This window comes from Sciurus vulgaris (genome assembly GCF_902686455.1).
Source record: "Sciurus vulgaris genome assembly, chromosome: 8".
NCBI classification, from domain to species: Eukaryota; Metazoa; Chordata; class Mammalia; order Rodentia; family Sciuridae; genus Sciurus; species Sciurus vulgaris.
The window spans coordinates 27,115,966-27,139,241 of NC_136468.1; the positions used below are offsets into that span (position 1 = coordinate 27,115,966).

The 23,276-nt window shown below is 33.9% G+C and overlaps 1 protein-coding gene across 5 annotated transcripts in view; it reads left to right on the forward strand.

The window, feature by feature from the left end:
- GRM8 (glutamate metabotropic receptor 8) overlaps positions 1-23,276 on the forward strand; it is a 777,053-nt gene that overhangs the window by 520,090 nt on the left and 233,687 nt on the right. Inside the window, exon 8 of one of the 5 annotated variants that reach the window (XM_079152227.1) lies at positions 18,068-18,186. The exons of the other annotated variants lie outside the window; for them this stretch is intronic. Within the exon in view, the coding sequence (XP_079008353.1) occupies positions 18,068-18,126 (59 nt within the window). The 3' untranslated portion in view covers positions 18,127-18,186. Of the gene's footprint in view, positions 1-18,067; positions 18,187-23,276 lie in introns of those variants that run through there. 5 annotated transcript variants of the gene reach the window in all.

Here is a 23,276-nt window from a genome sequence, read left to right on the forward strand (position 1 = left end):
ACTGGCAGATTGGATTAAAAAATAAGACCCAATAATATGCTGTGTCCAAGAGACTCACCTCAGAGGCAAAAACATCCACAGACTGAAGGTGAAAGGATGGGAAAAAAACATATCACTCACAAAGTTCTTGTATTCAAGCAGGAGTATCCATTCTCATCTCAGATCAAGTGGACTTCAGGCCAAAGTTAATCAGAAGGGACATAAGAAGGACATTTCATACTGCTTAAGGGAACAATACATCAACAAGACATAACAATCATAAATATTTATTCCCCAAACAATGGAGCATCTACATACATCAAGCAAACCCTTCTCAATTACAAAAATCAAATAGATCACAACATAATAATACTGGGTGACTTTAATATACCTCTGTCACTACTGGATAGCTCCTCCAAACAAAAACTAAACAAAAACTAAAACTATAGAACTAAATAATACAATCAATAATTTAAATGTATCAGATATATATATTTCAACCATCAATGACTGAATTCACTTTCTTCTCAGAAGCACATGAATCCTTCTCTAAAATAGACTATATTTATGCCACAAGCAACTCTTAGCAAATGCAGAAAAATAGAGATAATACTCTGCATTTTATCAGATTATAATGAAATAAAATTAGAAATTAATGATAGAATGAAAAGTAGAAGCTACATTAACACCCAGACACAGAGTAATATGCTATTAAATGATAAATGGATAGCAGAAGAAATCCGGGATGAATTAAAAAATAATTAAAGGTAAATAAGAATAGCAGTACAACATATCAAAAGCTCTGAGACACTATGAAGGCAGTTTTAAGTGGAAAGTTCATTGAATTGAGCTCATTAATAAAAAGAATAGAAAGTTAACAAATAAATGACCAAACATTATATCTCAGAGCCCTAGAAAAAGAACAAATCAAAACCCAAAGCAGTGGAAGACAGGAAATAATTAAAATCACAACTGAAATCAATGAAATTGAAAGAAATGAAACAATTCAAAAATTGACAAAACAAAAAGTTGGTTCTTTGAAAAAATAAATAAAATTGATAAACCCTTAGTCACATAGTCACACTAACAGAGAGAAAAACTCAAATTACTAAAATTCATGATGAAAAAGAAATATCATAACAGATACTACTGAAATACAGAAGATAATAAGAAGCTATTTTGAAAATTAATACTTAGAAAGAAAATCTTAAAGACATTCCAAATTTCTAGAAATTAGGGCTCAAACTGAATCAGTAGGACATACACAATTTTAATAGCTCAATTGCAAGCAATAAAATAAAAAGTGCCCATCAAAAGTCTACCAACCAAGACCAGACGGATTCTCAGTTGAGTTCTATAAGACCATCAAAGAAGAATTAACACAAATACTTCTCAGATTATTCCATGAAATAGAAAATATCAGATCCCTTCCAAACTCATTTTATGAAGCTAGTATCACCCTGTACCAAAACCAGACAAAGACACATCAAGGAAAGAAAACTTCAGACCAATATCCCTGATGAACATATGTACAAAAATTCTCTATAAAAATATGGCAAATTGCATGCAGAAACATATTTAAAATATGTTGCACCATGATCAAGTGAGGTTTATCCCAGGGATGCAAGGTTGTTTCAACATACAGAAAACAATAAACATAATCCATCACATCAGCAGACTTTCAGTCAAGAATCACATGTTTATCTCAACAGATGCAGAAAAAGCATTTGATAAAGTATAGCTCCCCTTTATATTCAAAACACTAGAAAGAAAGAAATATATTAGGAACATACCTTAGCATTGTAAAAGCTGTATATGCTAAACCCAAGGCCAAACTCATTCTAAATAGAGAAAAATTGAAAGAATTCCCTCTAAAAACTAGAATAAGACAAGGATGCCTTCTTTCAGCACTTTTATTCAACATTGTCCTGGGAACTCTAGCCACTGCAATTGGATTGATGAAAGAAATTAAAGGGATATGAATAGGAAAAGAAGTACTCAAACTATCACTATTTGTTGATGACATGATTCTGTATTTAGAGGATCCAAAAAATTCCACCAGAAAACTTCTAGAACTAAGAAAGGAATTCAGCCAAGTAGCAGGATATAAAATTAATACCCTTAAATGAAACACATTTCTATACCTCAGTGATGAATCAACTGAAAGAGAAATTAGGAAAACTATCCCATTCACAATAGCCTCAAAAAATTAAACATTTGGGTATCAATCTAACAAAAGAGATGAAATATCTCTACAAAGAAAACTACAAAACTATGGAATACTAAAGAAAGAAATTGAAGAGGACCTTAGAAGATGGAAAGATCACCCATGCTCTTGGATAGGCAGAATTAACATTGTCAAAATGACCATACTACCAAAAGTATTATACAGATTTAATGAAACTTCCATTAAAATCCAAATGACATCCTTCATAGAAATAGAAAAAATAATCATGAAAGTCATTTGAAAAAATAAGAGACCTAGAATAGTCAAAGCAATCCTTAGCAGAAAGAGTTAAGTAGGAGGCATCACAATACCAGACCTTAAATTACACTACAGAGTCATAGTAACAAAAATGGTATGGTATTGGCACCAAAACTGATATGTAGACCATTGGTACAGAATAGAAGACACAGAGATAAACCCACATAAATACAGTTATCTCATGCTAGACAAAGGTGCCAAAAATGTACATTGGAGAAAAGATAGCCTCTTTAACAAATGGTGGTGGGAAAACTGGAAATCCACATGTAACAAAATGAAATTAAAAATGCATAAAAATGAACTCAAAGTGGATCAAGGACTTAGGCAGTTGAACAGAGACCCTGCACCTAATAGAAGAAAAAGTAGACCCAAATCTTTACCATGTCTGCTTAGAAACTGACTTCCTTAACAAGACTCCTAAAGTGCAAGAAGTAAAATCAAGAATCAATCAATGGAATGGAATCAAACTAAAAATATGCTTCAGGATTAAGGAAACAATCAATAATGTGGAGAGAGTCTACAGAACGGGAGAAAATCTTTACCATATGCACCTCAGATAGAGCATTAATCTCCAGGGTACATAAAGAACTCAAAAAACTTAACACCAAAAAACCAAATAACCCAATCAATAAATGGGTAAAGAACTGAACAGACACTTCACAGAAGAAGAAATATAATCAATCAACAAATATATGAAAAAATATTCAACATCTTTAGCAATTAGAGAAATGCAAATCAAAAGTACACTGAGAGTCCATCTCACTCCAGTCAGAATGGCAATTATCAAGAATACAAGGAACAATAAATGTTGGTGAGGATGTGGGGAAAAAGAAAATTTATACACTGCTGGTAGACCTACAAATTGATGCAACCACTCTGGAAAGTAGTATGGAGATTCCTCAGAAAACTTGGGATGGATCAATCATTTGACTCAATTATCCCACTCCTAGGTTTATACCTGATGGACTTCAAATCAGAATACTACAGTGACTGACGAAGCCACATCAATGTTTATAGCAGCTCAATTCATAATAGCTAAACTATGGAACCAACCTAAATGCCCTTCAAAAGATGAATGGATAAAGAAATTGTGGTATATATACACAATAGAATATTACTCAGTCTTCAAGAAGAATGAAATTATGGCATTTGCTGGTAAATGGATGATGTTGAAGAACATTATAAGTTAAATAAGTCAATCCCAAAAAACCAAAGGTCACATGTTTTCTCTTGTATGCAGATGCTAATTCACAATAAGAGGGGGGAAAATAGAGGTGCTTTGGATTAAACAGAGGGGAGTGAAGGGAGTGGAGGGGTATGGGCATAGAAATGATAGTAGAATGAATCAGACATTATTATCCTATGTGCATATATGGTCACACGACCTGTGTAACTCTACATCATATACAGCCAGAAGAATGAGAAGTTATACTTCACTTAATATGATGTGTCAGAATACATTCTACTGTCACATAGAACTAATTATAACATTTTAAAAATTAAAAAACAATAACATGTTTTTTATTTTTATTTTATTTTTTATTTTATTTTATTTTATTTTAACAAGTCAGGCTTGTAATGGTGGCCATAATATTGGTATAAAACACATCAAGTTGTATTCTTAAAATGGATGGATACTACAGCATGTGTATTTTACTGAGTATACAAACACACCTGCAATAACTTTACCCTAATAAAACCAATGAAGAGAAAACAATTGGGCCAAAAAGGAACCCTAATCTCTCCTCAGCCTCAAGAAGGTCATGGGTATTGATGTTCAGGGTCTCATATGATTGCAATGATCTTTCAAAGGATTTACTTTGACTCCATATTCATTTTATCCATTGCCTTTCAACTCTTGAGAACAATTCTTGGATTTTGATGCTCAGCCCCATTGCCACTTTGATTCACATGAGCTGCACAGTTAAAGAGAACTAATCTGAATCCATTAGTCCCAGTGTTGTGTACATTATAGAGGTTCTTTGTTTTCTCTTTTAGACACATAGTTTTTCACTACGTTTCCCCTGCTCCTCCAATAGTGTTATCATTAGAGGTGATAAACCTTAATTATTGTAGTAATTACCATAATCACCACAGTAATTAGGACTGTAGCTATGAGCTAAGTAATTCTTAAAGGACTCAAATCCTGGCTCAACTACTTAATCAGGTAAGTGAACTAGGTACATACTTCAGCTTCCTCATCTGTAGACACAGGCAGAAAAATTTTCTCTACCTCATTATATTGTTTTGAGGACTAAATGAGGTAATATACAATGGGGCTTTGAAATTGACCTGGCACATTAGAAGGACTTGATAAATATTGGCATTGGTATCTCTCAAATTTTCTATTAAAGGATCATTTACATTGTGGATACCTTGTATGAAAGATGATGATCAAGACATACATGCTAGGCTGGGGATATAGCTCAGAGGGTAGAGTGCTTGCCTGTCAAGCACAAGGCCCTGGGTTCAAACCCCAGCACCTCAAAAAGAGGGGAAAAAAAGGATATATTGTGTTTTATTGAAAAGTTGGATATCATAAGTTTAAATGTAGCTTTTTGTGACTAATTATAATTTGTTTTCAAATTTATGAAGGTGGTTTCAATAGAACAATAATAATATCTAATTTAGAAGATTTCATTTTTCTATTCCAGACAACAGTGAATGAATTTCCTTGTTATTCCTAAATCTCTACTTTTCATTATGAAAGAGTCATAATAGTAGAGAATATTCAATGAGTCTCATGATTTTAGTAATATGAATATTATGACATATTATGTAAATATTTCCTTAAGTATGACCATACTTTGAAGGTTTGTTGTCATGCTTTTCTGATTCACAGGGAGTATGATATTTAAATAATTGTGTCTCACTTCTTTTAGTGTTTTCCATATTCAGTTTTAAAATGTTCTAGTTTAAATCATCTCATTAAAATCTGGTTGTAGTTTTCTATGATACAATTCCCTTTGCCACTTTAATAAGTAGTACTTGCTTAGCTTTCTTTGGGACAAATGAATATATGTAAATCAATAAGAGAATTTTCAAAAGATGTAAATTTCTTACATATCTAATTTTGAGTTATTTTTGAGTAACTGAGAGAAGCATTAGTGGAATGTACACACATACCCAATGTGATTCTGAATCTTTTTATTGTGGGGATCGTATATCCTCTTTGGAAGGAAAGAAATCCTGAATAAAAGAAACAATCTCGTGAAAATCCAGTGTACAAGAAGAAATTGAATAATCATGAGTTAGGGAGAATAAGTTTACAGCAGAGGTCATACTGTAGAATGGAATAAGAAACAAAGAAGTTCACAGTTATGACTTATTATTAAAGAAAAAAAGGAATTCCTATTTTATGCCTAGTCTTAACATTAGGAAAGAACTCCCTGGAACACAAGGAGGGAAATTTCAGTTAAGTGAGCATACATGCAATTGAGGGGTTTATTTTGGACCTGTTAGAGCTCTCGGTGGAACGTTCAGGTGGACATTCTCTCAGGAAGAAGAGAGACAAGAGAGAGATACATGTATGAATACATCCTTATATGATTAACAGTGGGAGGTGTAAGAACCCTGCAGGACCTGTGTCTTATTCTTTGGTTTCACCCACTGTTTCTGCCCTATGAAGAAATAGGACTGAAAAGTGGTTGTTGAGTAAATGTTATGTAAATAATTGAACCTGTACAGATAGGGAGCCAAACTCAATGACATAAAAAATAGCATTGGCATTGTCAGAGAATATGTCCTTTTATTTCTATTACATTGTGGGAAATCCCAACATATTTTCAAAGTCAGCAGTCCCAATACACTTTTATACTTAAAAATTATTGAGGACTCAAAAAAACTCTTTTTTGTGTGTACACTTTATCTATTGATTATTTACATTCCAAATTAAGGATGAGAAAAAAATTTAATTGATTAAAATGATAATTATAAATCAATTATATGTTAAGAGGAATAACATTGTAATAAAAATATTCCAAAAGAAAAAAATGTGAGAAGAAAGATACTGTTTTACATATTTTACAATCTTTTTAATGTTTGGATTAATGGGAGACAGATTGCATTCTCCTATATTCTACATATGCAATATGTTATAGTATTCATTTCTACCTGACGAATGCAAAGACAATATGGCTATGAATATATATATATATATATATATATATAGAGAGAGAGAGAGAGAGAGAGAGAGAGTTGTTAAAGAGTATTTTAATAGCCTTTTCAGATAATCTTTAATGCTATATCCAAATCTGATAAAAATTGTTCTATAAATTTGCAAGATCGAATGAGACTGTATCAGTAAACTCAAAATCTATCTGTGATGTGCTTTCAATAGATCCTCTGACCATAGAAGTTTTTTAAATGTTTGGAAATAATTGGTTGATTGAGTTATGTATCTCTTTAAAATGTTGGAATATTTTATCTGACAGCAACAAGGCAATCCCTTTATTAATATGCCCCCTCCCCCCAGTGTAATCAGGAAAGTCTGATCAGAGAAGCCTGGTTAGACTTGGGAGAACAGGAATTTTCCAAAATATTTACTTTCACTTGGAAGTTCAAATCTTATCAATGATAAAATAAAAATTTCTGTCAGTTTTTCTTGAGCTATCAGGTTCCCTTTGCTCATTTTTGAGAAAAATCTTCCAAACACTCAAGTCTTAATAATCATGGTTTATCAGTCATTTTTTTTTTTTTTGTTTTTTCCAATAAATAAATGTGCCATTAACAATGTGGCTAGCTCAGCTTCTGACTCAGTCATATAAATTCTCCTGCCGCTCCCCCAAGTCAACCATCATCCTTTGGTCTGTAACAGAAATGTTTTATATGTACTGACATTTAATCATACAGAATGTTAAGAAGTTTTGAATTTCAAGCAATCAAGATTTTAAAGATCAATAAATATCACAGCCATTCTTAAGTGAAACTAGCTTTTTTTCCCCCCACTGCAAATATGCGGTAGTGAGAAATCTAAAGAATGCTAGTATATTTTGGCACCACTACCTGCTTTTGTTGTGAAATGGGCAAACACCAACACAATGGAGGAGGAAAACCTAATTTTAATATTACTATAGAAATAGATTTTGCCCTGAAGATTACTTGAAAGGGTTTGGGGGTCTTCTGGAGGCCTGTGGACTACATTGAGAAACACTTCTAAATAATCTCTCTCCCTCCACAAGCACTTTTGTATGGAGGAGTAAGAAAATAAAACTATGATAAAAACATGTGGGTAGAATATACTGTTTGAGAAGTTGCTCAAATATTATTTGAAAATTTCAGTGTCCTCATTTGGCATAATTTCTTTAAGGTGTACCGAGATAAAATAATATGGTTAGCCATGGCTGCATTTCCATTTCAGGTAACTATTCTCTTCTTTTTTAATGATTTGACTGATATCTAATTTAGTATAATTTTAAAAAACATATCAAGAGTTTCAATATAGGGTAGGCTATAAAAAATGGATCACTTTAATTGCACACATGCTGGAAATCTATCTGGGTTCTTAGGACATTAGCATGCATGCCTTCAAATATCTAAAAGCAAAAATGGAGGTTTTATTGGATCTGCATTACCGAACATTAAACTATAATATCTTTATATGGGAGGATTACTGTTTAAACTGCCAATTAGTTGCATCCTTTCACTGAAATCTTAACTATACATGCCAAAAGTTCACTTATGCACTAGGCTATTTTTCAGATACTAAAGACTTTATGCTTTGATTTAATATGTACCATACACTGAATTAAAGGCATCATGATATGTATCAAATGATGAAGAATTTTTTCCTTGGGCTCCATTTGTGGTCATGGGAACCTCCAGTGCACAAATATTATTTCAATAAATTTGTGTTGAATACCTCCTATCTGCAATTTGGCAGGTCAGCTTCTATAATGAAAAAGTATAGGCATGTTAGATAAACTGTCTTTCCCCAGGAAACAAAACCTAGAGGAAATCTAGTGCCATAAAAGAGAGTTGTTAAAATCTATCAGAATGAATTAGTGACTGGAACTAACAGTGGAGGTATACACATCTGATTGTTTTATGAAAGGAATGGTGAATTCTAACTGAGAAACTTGAAGGAAGAAGAAGTGGTGTTTGATCAGTCTGACAGGAGTGAGCTAGACTTTTCTGGTGGCAATGTACTCTGTGGGTTATACTCCAGGCAGAAGGAAGGGTAGGAATCCAGGCACTGAACACATGGTACTGAGCTGAATAATGGTAGTTGGCAGGTGGGCATGTTGGCTGGGAAGGCTGGTCTTGTCAGGAGTGGCAGGTATGGTTAGGAAGGTGCTGTTATCATAAGCAGGGGTTAACCACTGAAATGCTCTCAAATCAAGAGAAGCAGGACACTGTTTTAGGGCAGTTTTATAATCCAAAAATGTGGCCTTCAACTGTTTTTCCTCCCTGATTTTTCTTTCTCTGATAGTGGATACTCTCTGATGGAGCATATCTAGTGTGGATAATTTTTCCTGCTGTTCTAGATATAAAGTTAAAAAATATGAAAAAAAATCAGGTTTAAAATATTGTTTATTGGACCAATTTTATCACAAGTGTTAATTGCTGTAGCAATTCTAATAGTAGAAATGCATATGTTATCTCACTTAATCATCCTCATCAATCTCTAAGGTTGGCACTCTTGGAATCCCCTTTTTACGGAGGAAGAATTTCATCTTCGAGAAGTAGATATAGAGTTGGAGTTGGGATCCACTCTTGAGCATCATGCTGTAATGTCTCCTAAACCTTGTTTAACTGGCTCCTATTCTTCCATTTTATGTGTAAGGAAACTGAGATTCAGGAAGATTAAATAAGTTTCCTATATCCTTCCCCTTTCAAAATTGACAAGCTAGGATTTTAACTCCTATTTGTTGTGCCCCTGAAAACGTTTTTTCTTTTCTTGACACTATGCTGTCAGCTTGTGTTGTACTGGTCTCCCTTTCCATTCTTCTCCCACAATCAGTTGCAAGAAAAAAATCCTGTCCTGTTCCCAAGGAAAGAAAAAAAGAGAGCAACTGATATTAACATAACTCCACCACCCTTGTGGGCATTTTATGTGCATCTCTGAATTAAGCAAAGCTATTACATGTTATCTTCCCAACAGAAGACCAAATGTTTGGATCATCAAATTATTCCTTTTTTAGAGTAGCAAATATCATTTATATTTTTAGCAGGTGGTCTAGGCTAATAATTTCCATGCTTTGGAAACAGCCTCATTAGAATCAACATGGGAACACTGAGGGCATACACACAGGCACGCACACTAACACACACAAACATGGGTATGTGTGCACACACACATTCTTGGTATTCTGATTTAAAAGCTCAGGTGGTGATCAAGTAATGTCCAGCAGTCTCTTTCCTAAAAGTTTCATGGTTAAGGCAGCATAGTGCATGGTTGAAATGGCCTATAAAGTCAGAGATAATTGTTTTTATTCTTAACTATTTTATCTTGGTCAATTCAATAGCCTTTCTGTACATCAATTTATCATCAATCTGTATGGGAATTTCATGTGAATTCCGCATATACAATGATTATCTTTTGCATTCTGGCTCAGGACTGATTGGACTAGAGGATAAAATAACTTAGGAAAGTCCACAGAACAAGTAAGAAAATTCTGTGAATCCAAATAACTGTTTTTGTACTTAGGTGTAAAGAAAGAAAACTACATGTGTATAGATCTAGGACAATTCAATTGTGGGCCCTACTTATATTCAACATGCATTCTTCAAACTTTATAGCAAAACAACATTAGTTTGGACCTCATTAAACTGAAATCTGTATGAATTAGATGTGGACTAAACAAACATTTCTTCTTAAACCATTTATAGCACTAGTGCTTTGTAAGCACATTAATTTTGTAATCTAATTGCCCGAGGGGCATTTGATGTAATTAAATTTTACAAAACCCACACAATCTCTTAGTTACCCTGTAGTATATACTTGTACACAATTCATACATGGATTTTCATAGAAGTGAATCTATATAGAATTGTTTTTCAGAGTCTTAGGATCTTGAAGCTTGTTAAAATCTGACAACTTGTTCATTTTCAATGATGAAGAAATTGAATAACAGAAAGATTTACATGACTAAAACCTTGCAACTGGGTAATTTCCAAAATGAGACTAGAAGTGTGCTCTTTGTTTGTTTTGATCAAAGGTATAGAAAAACTTGTTTCTATTAAAGAAACATAATTAGGGCCACTTACTATGCCATACAGGCTGAGAGATTGCTATGTTGTAAAAGTAAGAACACAGGATTTGGAGCCTTTTAGACCTCAGTTGACAGGTTCTCTCATTCACTACATATGCAACTAGAACAGACTGCTTAGTTTTATTAAGCTTCAGTCTCCTTTTCCTTTAAATATAGATACAATAACACTGACCATGTATAGATACATGGGTTTAAGACTCACATTTGTATTTGAGAGCAACTTTCAAAGTTCCATGATGTGTAGCAGAGCAAGTGCTTCAGAGCAGTTGATTCCCTTAGCTGGTGAATGAGTGTAATAAACTATGCAGACTTTCTCTTGAAGCTTAAAAATCTCTTTCTATCTATCTATCTATCTATCTATCTATCTATCTATCTATCTATCTATCTATCTATCTATCTATATATAAAACTGAAAAGAAATCCAATTTTTGGTGATGGTGGTGGAAAAGAAAATAAATGAGAATTATCTAATAAGGTGATGGTCCTTAGAAAATAGAAGTTGGGATAAAGAGTAGAATGTCAAATTCCGTATTGGTTCAGATGGAAGATATAACAAGTACTGCTATAAGTTCCCTGTGTAGAAACCAGAGAAAGTGATTCCTGAAACTGTTTCAGTAAATGCTATAGTCTTTGCAAAAATCAATCCAAGCCAAACAAAATATCGCCCAAAACAAAAACAAACATAAAACATACAAAAACCCAAAGAAAATCAAGCTTTAATATAAACTGAACTGTAGATTACACTGAAGGTATATAAAAGACATAATTGATTTAAACATGAATATGGTTTTATTTTATTTATTTATTTATTTTTTTGCGGTACTGGGGATCAAACCCAGGGCCTCGTGCTTGCAAGGCAAACACTCTACCAACTGAGCTATCTCCCCAGCCCAGGAATGTTGTTTTAAAGACCAGAAACATCCACCAAAATTTCTATATTTGAAAATTTAGCAGTGGGGATATATTCCTAATAAATACAACATTTTACTGAGGATCATGAAATAAAAAATATAATGCATTTAGCATGTAATACCATTAATAATTATTATTTCTTTATTTAATCTGTTTACATTAAGGTTTACTATATAAGAGAGTATAGGTTTCATACTTGCTCTCATTTCCTATATAAAGCATTAGTCTGTTGTTATTATTGGCATTATTTATGGCTGATTCCTAAGCTCCCCTCTTTCAACTTGTCATTTTCATAATAAAATCAGTATTGAATAAGAGAATATATTTTGGATAATTATGTTAATGACATCTGCTTTATTAAAGGAAGTATATATATATATACATGCAAACACATATATGCATATATACATATATAGAATTATATGGGAACACATATATAAAATATATCAGTATATATGTATGTAATATGTATATATGTATTATATATTTTTAAATTAATTCTAATTTGACATCTAAGTCCTGGGTATTGAACACAGAGCCCCACCTATGCTAAGCATGTACTCCATCATTGACTACACCTTCAACCCCTGAAGACAGCTATTAACCAGGGTTTCTCTGGTGGTGAATGCCTATCCTTTGATATTTTCTTAAAATTCTAAGTTACTATTATAGTTGTTTGACATCAATTCCTGAAATAATGTGAGACTTTAGGACAGGACTTCACTGCACAATCATTTGTGGCTAGAGGAATCTTTTGACATACTTTCATGATCCTTCAAATCCGGAATTGTAGAGTTCAAGTCAGAAATAATAGAATTTTCCTTCCAGACCTGTGAAACTAAAGTAGACAGTGTAAATGATTTGTTCAAGGTCAGGGAAGGAGTGCTTATTTGAGTCTCAGTTTGGGACTTGGGAAACATTTTTTTTTTGTGTGTTGTATGTCAGCAATTAGCACAGAATTCCCTGTTGAGCAGTAAAAGTGTAGTAGAAGAATAAATTGTGCTTTTTAAAAAAATATGCATAGAGTACCTGCATTTTATTAAAGACTTTTTAAAAGTCCATTGATCTTTTTGGCAAAACGAATTCAATTTGACTTGATAAAAGTTATATCCTAGTGAATAAAAATGGCCTCATGTTAATAATGGGAGGTGATATTGGTTTGTTAGGTGTTCTTCAGTGAAGCATCTCCTGTGATGGATGATGGTTCAAGTCTTGTGAAGCATCTTTGTTGTCCAGGAACCAGGTAAACAGCATGTTCATTGTGTGGTTGGTTGCTTTGATCATTCCTAACATTGCATGGCATTTATTGATGTAACAAGCATATAGCTTGGGAAGGGGCTTTGGAATCCCTCAGGTTGAACAATGCTACATAAATGTGAATTGTCATAATTGTTAATAATTTAAAGTTGGCATTCAATTAGATATAGATACAACCATAAGGAAGAACTAAAAATAACTATATAAAGGGGTAGTGGGAGGATTGCCAGTCTCCAAAAAGTAATAAAGAAGATTGCACTAGGAAAATTGAGAGGCATGATTTCAACGTCTGGGAAGGAAATGATTTCTTCTCTAGGAAGAAAAGGTGGCATGTCCCCTTCAATATAAAACACTAGCATTAAATATCAGGTATTAACAGAGAGGCCTTAAAAGAAACATAAGATGCAATGAAGTGAACATTATGGATTTATTTGTACTCATAGGATAAAGTATGTTTTGTGTGCTATAATATGTGTACATACAAATACAATTTTGAGTACCTTTTGAAGGAAGCTCAAGGTGATTCACTCTAATTCTCAGCTGCTGCTCCTGCTATTGCTGCTACTTTATTGGAATTTGGCATCAGAATACAAAGGAAAACATTATTTTCTATTCCATTAAAACTATTTCCAAAAGACTTCAAGTTGAAAAGGATGCTACCAAACTATGTATTGTGGAAAAATTGGATATGATAATAGTTAATATAAAACTAGTGACTGATCAGGAGCACATCCGTATCCTTTTCTTTGGTAAGTTATTAAGAAAACTGACCTACACTGCATCCACACATCCTGTTGCCCTACTTAGTCTTCTGATCCCTTCTGCTTCCCTTTCTTCTCCTACCTTTGTTTCCTTCAGGTCTGACTTGCTCATTGCTAAAGTCTCTGAACACCCATCTTGCCCATTCATAGGGTTTTCTCTGTAGCATGTGAAACTTTCTCATCTTAGAGCTCTTCGTCAACTTCTGTGAATGATAATGACAAGGATGCCTTTCCTTCCCCCTCCAACAATTAAATATTTGTAATCTCTCTACTGTTTTCACCTCAATTCAGTTCCACAGTATTCTATGCTGGGTCTTCCATTCTTCATTCTGCATCTTCTCTCCCCACCGGGGTAACCTTGACCACTTTCAAGACCTCTGTTATGTCTTCTATAGCACATGATTCCCATACCTCTGAACTAGATTTTTCATTTACCAATCATATCCTGTACTGATCCACATGGACGTTAAACTAAACAAGTTCAAAACTAGGCTATCAACTCACTCTACAACTATTCATTCACCTGAATTTCTTACCCAACTTTGTTATTAACATCCACCTGGCCCTCCAAGTCAGCAGTCAAAACCAGTTTAGACTCCTATTTCTATTACACTTTGTCACCAGTACTGAAATATATTGTAAATCTGTTGCAAATATATTACTCCTATCTCAACTGAAGTTATTACAATTTCTTGCTTGGATTATTGCAATGATATTCCATTCCCCTTTCTAGAGTCGGCTCTCTTTTCAATGTGCCCTCCATATAATAACCAAGGATTTGTTTCAAAATGCTTAGGTCATCATATTTTCCTCTTGCTTAAAGTCCTGAAATGACTTCCTATGACTCTCGTCATCATGACCCAACTCTTTGGCTTAATCACACCTGTCAGAAAATGCTCTGATTCTCTTTCTCCTGCAGTGCCTTTTTCTCTGACAATGCTGGACTTGTCATTCTGCAAGTGGATCATGCTACATCATACCTTTCTGATAATGCACATGCTATTTCTTTTCCTGACTAATTGTCCCTACCGTCTTTGACATGCTGCTTTGTCTTCCTCATCTTTCAAATCTCAGTTCAAGGGTCCCCTCTAGAAAGCCTTCCCTGACATGAAATCATCCTCATTAGTGTTAATCTGATTTCCACACTCCACCTGCATGTCCCTTTATCGGTAAGTAGTGCTAAAAGTACTGCAATTTAATTGCTAATTTACTGGTGTACTCCTACCCAGGCTATAATTTTCCTGAGGGCAGGAGTCATGACTTATAAAACATTATATTCTCAGGGTTTTTGTGCAGTACTTAGCTAAGTAGTGTTAAATAAATGTTTCCTGAATGAAAAAATTAATTAGTGGACTTTTGAAATGACTTTTTGTAAGTCTGGCCATTGGTCAGAAAGGGATAGGAAAAATTATATGCTGTGATTTTTTTTGTCTAGTGTTATATTTAATGTCATCTGAGAGGTTATTTTTAGGGGGAAATGAGAAAGTCTGTATAATATTGAAAAGGTAGTAAGTTAAACCTAATTCAGAATCTCTAAGAAACTTGACAGTATTGCTTTAATGCTGAAAACATTGACTGAAAGTTTTTCCAATAACATAAATCTTGGGGGTTCAGAAATATAAGCATATTTGTTCTCTTATAGAGTAGCTATTTGGAGTAGTGATTGACGGCATTTTTCCATCTCCATTAAGATATTCTGCCACCATATAGTCTCAGAGGATAAATAGTGGCAAAGGTTAGAAATATTTAAAGCTCCCCCTAAATATAATGAGAGCCACACAAAAACATCTAGATTGCAATTATAGATCATAAAATTGACACAACTAATTAATGAATGACCTTGTCCAAATTATAGGGTAACCTGAATGTATCAAGCTTGAGAAATGTAAATGCTTTCGCTTGGTTCAGCAGGTTATGTTTACAACTTCCAGGACATTTTTGATCCCTCTTTGAGGGGGTTATGTATACACATAGTTGAAGAAATTGAAAATGGGCTAGAATTTCAATCGGTGCATAGTTGTTAAAGGTGTTGCCCATTTCCAATTAGTGAAAAGAGACTTATACATGAACATCAGCGGTAAGCTAGCTAGACTAAGTTTCTGATTTAACACAGCACGTTTTGTTGAGGGGTTTCCTGACCCCTTCTTCCCAAATAGATCATGGAATTGCTGTTGATGTTACCTATACTAAGCAGAGAGGTGCTTGATGTTTGAAAATGTTCAATTTGTGCTGAGCCACGAGTCTTTTGTACCCAGAGTTTACGCCAGCCTTCTGGAAGAACTTTACATTAACAATCTGTGCACTTCTGTTTAAGGTATTGTATACAGATACTGGGCTCTTCTGGTTCTTGAATTGAATTTAGCATTATCAAGGCTTCATTCTCATCTAGGGAAAGAAAGATGGTTAGTGCCCAGGTGTCCCTGTTTCTGCTTACAGCTTTTTAATGTTCCGGAGAACTTCTTCCCCGCAGGTGCACAAATGAGACTCACATTGTCTCCATCTGCCTCTTTTATTCTATGCCTCTCTTTGTTCTTGCTATTAGAGCTTTTGAATTGTGAATTTCATCTAAAAAAAAAATCTTTGTGTTTACTTGATTTTAATGTACTGTGAGGACAGGGTCTTTACAATATGAAATAGCTTTTCATTCTGGAAAAATAAATAATTCATGTAAAGTCTTGGTAATAACATGGTATCTTTTTTGTATATGAAGAAGAGGATTACAATCTGTTTAGTTGTTCAATTATTTTCTTAGTAAAGATTGCTGGGTGGATAATGGCTGTCTTTATATTCTTGAGAGATGTTATCAAATTGCCCTTCAAAGTTACATATAGTAGTAGTAGTAGGTAAATTTACCTACCGTCCCAGACATTCATTAAAACTGGGTTTTATTATGTTTTACCTTTATTAATATCAAAAGTAAAATTCAGTTTATTATTTTTAAATTTGCATGTCTTTGATTTCTAATGATCTTGAAAGTATTTATATACTAATTAGGCAATTGGATTTGTGCTTTTGCAAATAGCTTGTTCATTACTTTGCTTATTTTTCTTGTGGGGTATTCCTGTTGCCTAGGGATTTGTATGAAACTCTTGTTGACTGAGTATGTCAACCCTTTGTCTTTCAAATATTATACAAATTATTTCTGTAAATCATCCTTTCATATTTGGTGTTACTTGTCCTAGATCAGCTTAGACAAATTATGAGGGCACATCCATCAGTCATTTCCTCTGTTTTCTGTCAGTGTATTATGCCTCAACACACGAGTTAACAGTTTCATGGAAAAATCCCCTGTGAGAGACTGCATTTGCTGAAAACATTACCTTTGAATAAGGCACTATTTATTTTTGTACCCCAAACTCACTTAATATTTGGAATCTAAAATTCAAATGATGCCAACTTATTATAGTACAATTAAGGTTAATGTTACACTTGAATTCCAAGGATACAGTGAGATTTTTCATGATGTGGTTTCAGGGGATTGTGCATCATTTGTTTTTTTGTTTTTGTTTTTTGTTTTTTTTGTGGGCTACCCTTTGCATGTATGGTCCCTCTTAGGAGGTGTGGCCATTCAAAGTTAATTCCAGCAGATGAGGGAGGCAGTCCTCTGCTTTTCTCTCTGGACAGTCAAACACTGGCAGGCATGCATGCAAGCACACAAAAACGCATTGTTCCCTATCAGTTAGATTCGGCTGATGGGATGCTCTTTCTCCTCTGATCAAGTGAGGGGGGGGTCTCAGCCTTGATCCTAGACTACATTGTGATGCCCGTTCCCATCCCATTTCCATGTCACCAAGCACTTCCCATCTGGTATATAGCAGTTCTGCCCGGAGAATTGACTACTGAGTATGCATCTATTTCCTGGTCCCTTTCCCATTTCCCACCCCTGCTTCTAGGGATGCAGGTGTCAATAAATCCTTTTTTTTTTTTTATTATATATAATGAGTTTATGTTCTTCATTATATTCTGTTCACACTTTGATCTTTGAACTAGGAAATTGGTTTTAAACTAGATTAAAACAGATAATACAATATGCTTTCAGAATTATTAAAAATATATTTTTCCTGTAGTTTTTTCATGATTTAATTTTTTACAAAAACTCTTCACTTTATATTGTAAGATTGGAAATAGATATCTTTAAATTTCTAAATATTGAGCATCTATTGTTATTTATTGAAAAGCCATTACTCTTTCTTTACTAATTTGAAATGCCACTTTCATGATGTACTACTTACTACATTTTTTGGATCTATTTTTTTACTTTACTTTTCTACTGATCAGTGCTAGTACAGCACTGTTTGAAACATTGTGATTCTATAATATGTTAATATCTACCAGGATAAGTCACTGCCTTTAGTATGGATTTCAAAATTTCTTGTGTATTTAGGAACATTTTGTATAATCCCTCACCTCACCAACAAATTGGGACCTTCTTTTTTTTTTTTTTTTTCTTTTTTTTTAAGAAGTATGCTACATTTCAAGATCAACCTGGAAAGAATACTGCATCTATACAGGATGGTGATATATGTATGTTCTTTATTCAACATGTGTTGTTCTCAGTAATATGTCATAATTGTTAATGTAAGTTTGAAAATTTTTCTTTGGGTTTGTTTATGAGCATTTTATATTTGCTAATGTCCTCATTAATGGAATCTTTCCCATAATATATGTATATATATATACAAATATATATATATTTGTATATATATACATTTGTATACATTTGCATATATGTATTCATTTGTATATATATACATTTGTATATATTTGTATATATATACATTTGTGTATATATATATTTGTATATATGTATACATATATATATATATATTTTTGTGTGTGTGTGTGTGTGTGTGTGTGTGTGTGTGTGTGTGTGGTGCTGGGGATTGAACCCAGGGCCTCATGCTTGTGAGGTAAGCCCTTTACCAACTGAGCTATATCCCCAGCCCTCCCACAATATTTTAAGTTAATTATTGTAGGTATGATGAAAAGTTATTGATGATTTTAAAATAAGCACTTTAAATAGCACTTTTGTTTACTAACTTCTTCTAATGGAATGTTTGATGATTCAATTATTTTTTTCCATGTAGCAGTCATGTTTAAAAGTGAAGATAATCTTGTCTGTTCCTTTATATATTCATATCTTTTTTCTTTTACTTGTCTTATTGCAGTGGTTAGGACATTCCACATGACATGGAATATGATGGTTATTCCAGGCATCCTTGTTTTGATCTAACATTAATGACAGTATTTTTGTATAATGCTTGTTGTTGATTTCTAAGAGTTACTAGTTATTAGATTTCTAATAGTTGACCATGCTAAAATCTACTTCTAATTCTGAGTGCTTCTAAAAATGTGATCCAATATGAATTTTGTCAGTTGCTTTTTGTCATCTATTTCCATATTTTTTCTTTGAATTATTAATGCACTTATTTCTTTTCTTAATGTCTTAACTTTTCTTCATGTCTTAACTTTTCTTAATGTCTTAAGATTCTTCTGTCTGGAAATGAATGCTTCTTAAATATGGTATATTTTTCTTTTAATATATGCTAGATTTAATATTCATTAGTATTTAATATTTTATCAAGGATTTTTTCATTCATATTAATAAATGAGACTTAGTTACAGGCCCTTTTCTCTCTTTATATTTTTTCTAGCACATAATATTTTTAATCAGGAGAAGACATCATAATACATTATTATGTTATCAATTTTATATATAAAGTAAATATATAATGAAATAAAAGCAAGAAAAATCTACATTTCACTAATCCTTTTTTTATCACAATTTCCAATTAGTGTAAAAATGTTCTTTAATGTTTCTTAATGAATTTGTTTCCATTTACTAGAGAGGACATTGTCCTTCATAAAGTGAATTAGTGAAAGAAAAATGTTGTCAGTAAGATGAACTAAACATAATGGATTTTGCTTAAATATGTCTTCAAAATAAACTGAATGATTCTTTAAAAATTCATATCTTTAATCACATGACATTTTGATTCATACTACAGTGATTCAATGGAAAGTTTTACTCATTTTAAGAATTATCAACAATAAAGTAAAAGGAAAATATTTCCATATATCCCTATTTTCCATGACTAGGTATGTATAATACATTTGATCAGGCTTTCATCTAATTTTCATTGTAACCTAAGTGAAATTCTTGTTCTCTTTTATGAAATTCTCTGCATGCTATATTAATATTCTTGATGAAACATACAAAGCAATGTCTTTTTTTCTTTCATGCTCTAGGTGATCATAGCTCAATAGGATAACTTCACTAATATGTCTTTCATTAAATTAAGATAGTAGGTTTTACTAATAATTCTCAGAGGGACATTCACATGAGATATAAAATTCAAAAGAATTAAAAGAATTTGTTAATTGGAGACTTTGAATTTTTCTTAGATGATTTGGAGATGTTTTCTGTTGCTATGAATGGATACAGAAGACTTAACTACATAATTTCTTAGATTTTTTAATGGTGTTTCAGTTTTTACAACAGATGTTCTTTTATAACTGGTCTTTTATCATCCTTAATAACCTGCCTGCAGTTTTTCAGGTTCATAGTTTAAATTAGTTTATTTGAAATTATATTAAATATCTAATATGGGAAAAGAACATATGATCATATTTGTTCTGGCTACAGACTAAATTTGGTTAATGACTGTGTATGAGGAATAGCTGCTGGCACATTTAAGTAATTAGGGTTTTGGTGGTACTTTCATTCTGAGTACTAGTCATTATGGTCTTTTCCTAGACACTTTATGCCCCATGGCAGTTCTTCTAATATCAAAGGAAGTTAGATCTCCCAAATACGAAATGTGAAACATCTCTTATTTAGTGGAAGCCCTCACATAACACTAAGAAAGTTTTAAAAATGAAAACAAAACTTTCTGGTCCTAATAATACAAGTAATAGGCCTGATTACTTTAATCTGTTATTTTCTATTTATAGATAGACTTCATAGAAAATAATAAAATAATATTTCCTCATTGTCTGAGGAATGTTTATATCCACAATTTATATGAATACATGTTTTAGTCAGCTTTTTGGCTGCTGTGACTAAATGGATCTGACCAGCACAATTATAGAGAGAAAAGGTTTATTTGGTGACTCAGGGTTTCATAGGTCTTAGTCCATAGAAAGCTGGCTCCATTCCTCAGGACTTGAGGTGAGGCTGAACATCACGGCAGAAGAGTGTGGCAGAGGGAAGCAGCTCACATCATCAGGAAGCAGAAAAAGATTCCACTTTCCAGCTACAAATATGTACCCAAAGTCACACCCAATTCCCATGTCTTCTAGCCACACCCTACCACTTTAATTTATCCCATCAGGGATTAATTAGCTGATTAGGTTAAGACTCTTAGAACCCAATCATTTCTCCTCTGAACCTTCCTGCATTGTCTCACATGTCAGCTTCTGGGGGACACCTCATATCCAAACCATAACAATACATACATGCATTTATTAATAATTATTGTAAAAATGGTTAATATATTATTTAAAATATTCTAATCTGAATTTGAACACTTGCTTCTAGTGATATTACTGGTGATGCAGTGGAATATTCGTACATATTACACAATGAAGTCATGAGTATAAGATTCGGGATGTCTAAAATTGGACTTTGTTGTTAATAAAATGTCAGAGAATGGCTGAGTTAAAATGGACAGTTTCTGGAAGGTGTCTTGTTTCTTTTTTACAGTCTTTGGGAATAGTCAGGCATAGAAACAAATCTCCTTTCATGAGTAAACCGTGGACAGACTCTCCTGTATTCATACAAAGTTGACTTTTCTCTAGGGAGCTATGAAGAAGATGAAGAAAGTAGAAATGATTCTTGAATGGGTTTTCTCAATTTCTTCCTGCAAATACTTAGAAATGTAGATCTGCATACTTGTCCCCACTTATTTTATAATATGAAGCCTATTCTTCCATTGGTTATTATTACCATTCCTAAAGAGAATTTTGTTTCTTCCTGAGGAACCCTTAACATTCTTATGTTGAATTTTGTTCTTTGTTCCACACATACATCATGTCCATTCTGGTCATTTTCACCTTTTTTGTCTTTTTTTATTGTGGAATAGACCCTCAAGTCCATATCTATCTTCCTAACATGATTTTTCTCCATGGGATTTCAGACCCTTACAGCCGTCTAATTTGAATTATAATGGAGCTACCATGTCTGTGTGTGTGTGTATTCTCCCCTTACAGTTCTCGTCTCCTCTTTCTGTCATACTGTTGCCTTTTTATAGTCTTTAGCCTCTTTTTTCATCATAAACAGTATTCATTAAGCAGGTACCTTTTACCAGACATTGCTTTGGACACCAAATACAGCTATGAATAACAATGTTAACACTTGCTGGAGATCTACTGTATGCAGGTACTGTTTTATACTCTCCCTTCTGTCAACACCATTTACCTACCCATTATCTGTAAGGTAGGTGGTGTATTTGGGTTCATTCAGAAGCAAACCCTAAGATTACCATTTGAAAATAAGCATTTTAAGTGGGACGTGAGTCCCAAGAAGGACTGATAAGGGAGTGGAGAATCAAATGGTAAGAGAAGAAGAAAGCCATTATAAGGCTTATGAGTTGTGAGCAACCGGGGCTCAGTTCTGCTGCAGACCGTGATGTACAGCTGGCCTCAGTTGTTGTATCTGAGGTGTGAGGAAGATATTTAGCTTCAAACTCTCATCAGAGTGTGGAGACTGTTCTATAGAGTGTGGACCTAGCACTCCTGGCCTGCCTTGCATATAGGTTGAGCATGTTCCGAGGGCCAGAGGACAATTTATGACTGGAGAGTACAGGTGCTTGTGATGTGTAGCCATCAGAGGGCACAGGTATAGTAAGTGCTGAGAGGGGAGGCACGAATAATGTTGGCTGCAGTTGGTGCCAAATGAGAAAAATGAAGCAGAATGGGTAAATAACTTGCTTAAAGTTGCACAGCCAGGAGGCATGAAACTGTTCCCTCGCTATAATAGACAGCCATGGTGCTCAAGTGCTGTGAAGATTTATGGCAGATTAAGGCAAGAAGAGTGAAGGAAAGCTGCCATGTAAGCAGGTGGTAAGGGAAAGGCCCTTCTGCAGAGGACACGTATGAACAGAGGCCCAAACAAGTGAGAAGGTGAGGCTAGGATTGTCTTGGGAAAGTATCCACTATGTGAAAGGGACAGCAAGGAGACCACGGTGTCTGGAGTGGGGTGAGAATGGAAAGGACAGGTGTTTGGGGCCACATCACACAGGGTCCAGAAGCCAGCAGTGAGTCTTCTTGTACCCCTCAATCACTGGTGCTGTTACCTCTTGTCACCTGTTGAATTTATTGGTTTCCTAGATGTTCAGCTAACTCCCCAGTTGAGACGTTTTCATGTATCTTTTTTCATATATCTTCTCTTCCTATAATTTTTGAGAGTCAAGTTATTTTCCCTTGTTTTGGGGTGTTTTCCAAAGGCACTATGTATTATTTTTTTGTGCATTTGTGTTAAAGGGGCAGTCTCTCCTGAGTCAGTGTGGGTATATTGCTTCTCTGTTATTCTTTCTTTCTGTGTTTGGCTTTTCACAGATGGAAATGCACATGGCAGGGCTTCCCAGTACCTAGGAGGTTTTCCTTGTCCACAGCACCACTAGTCTTCAGTAGGGTCTTTTCTCCTGTTCTCACTGCCAGTCAGCCACC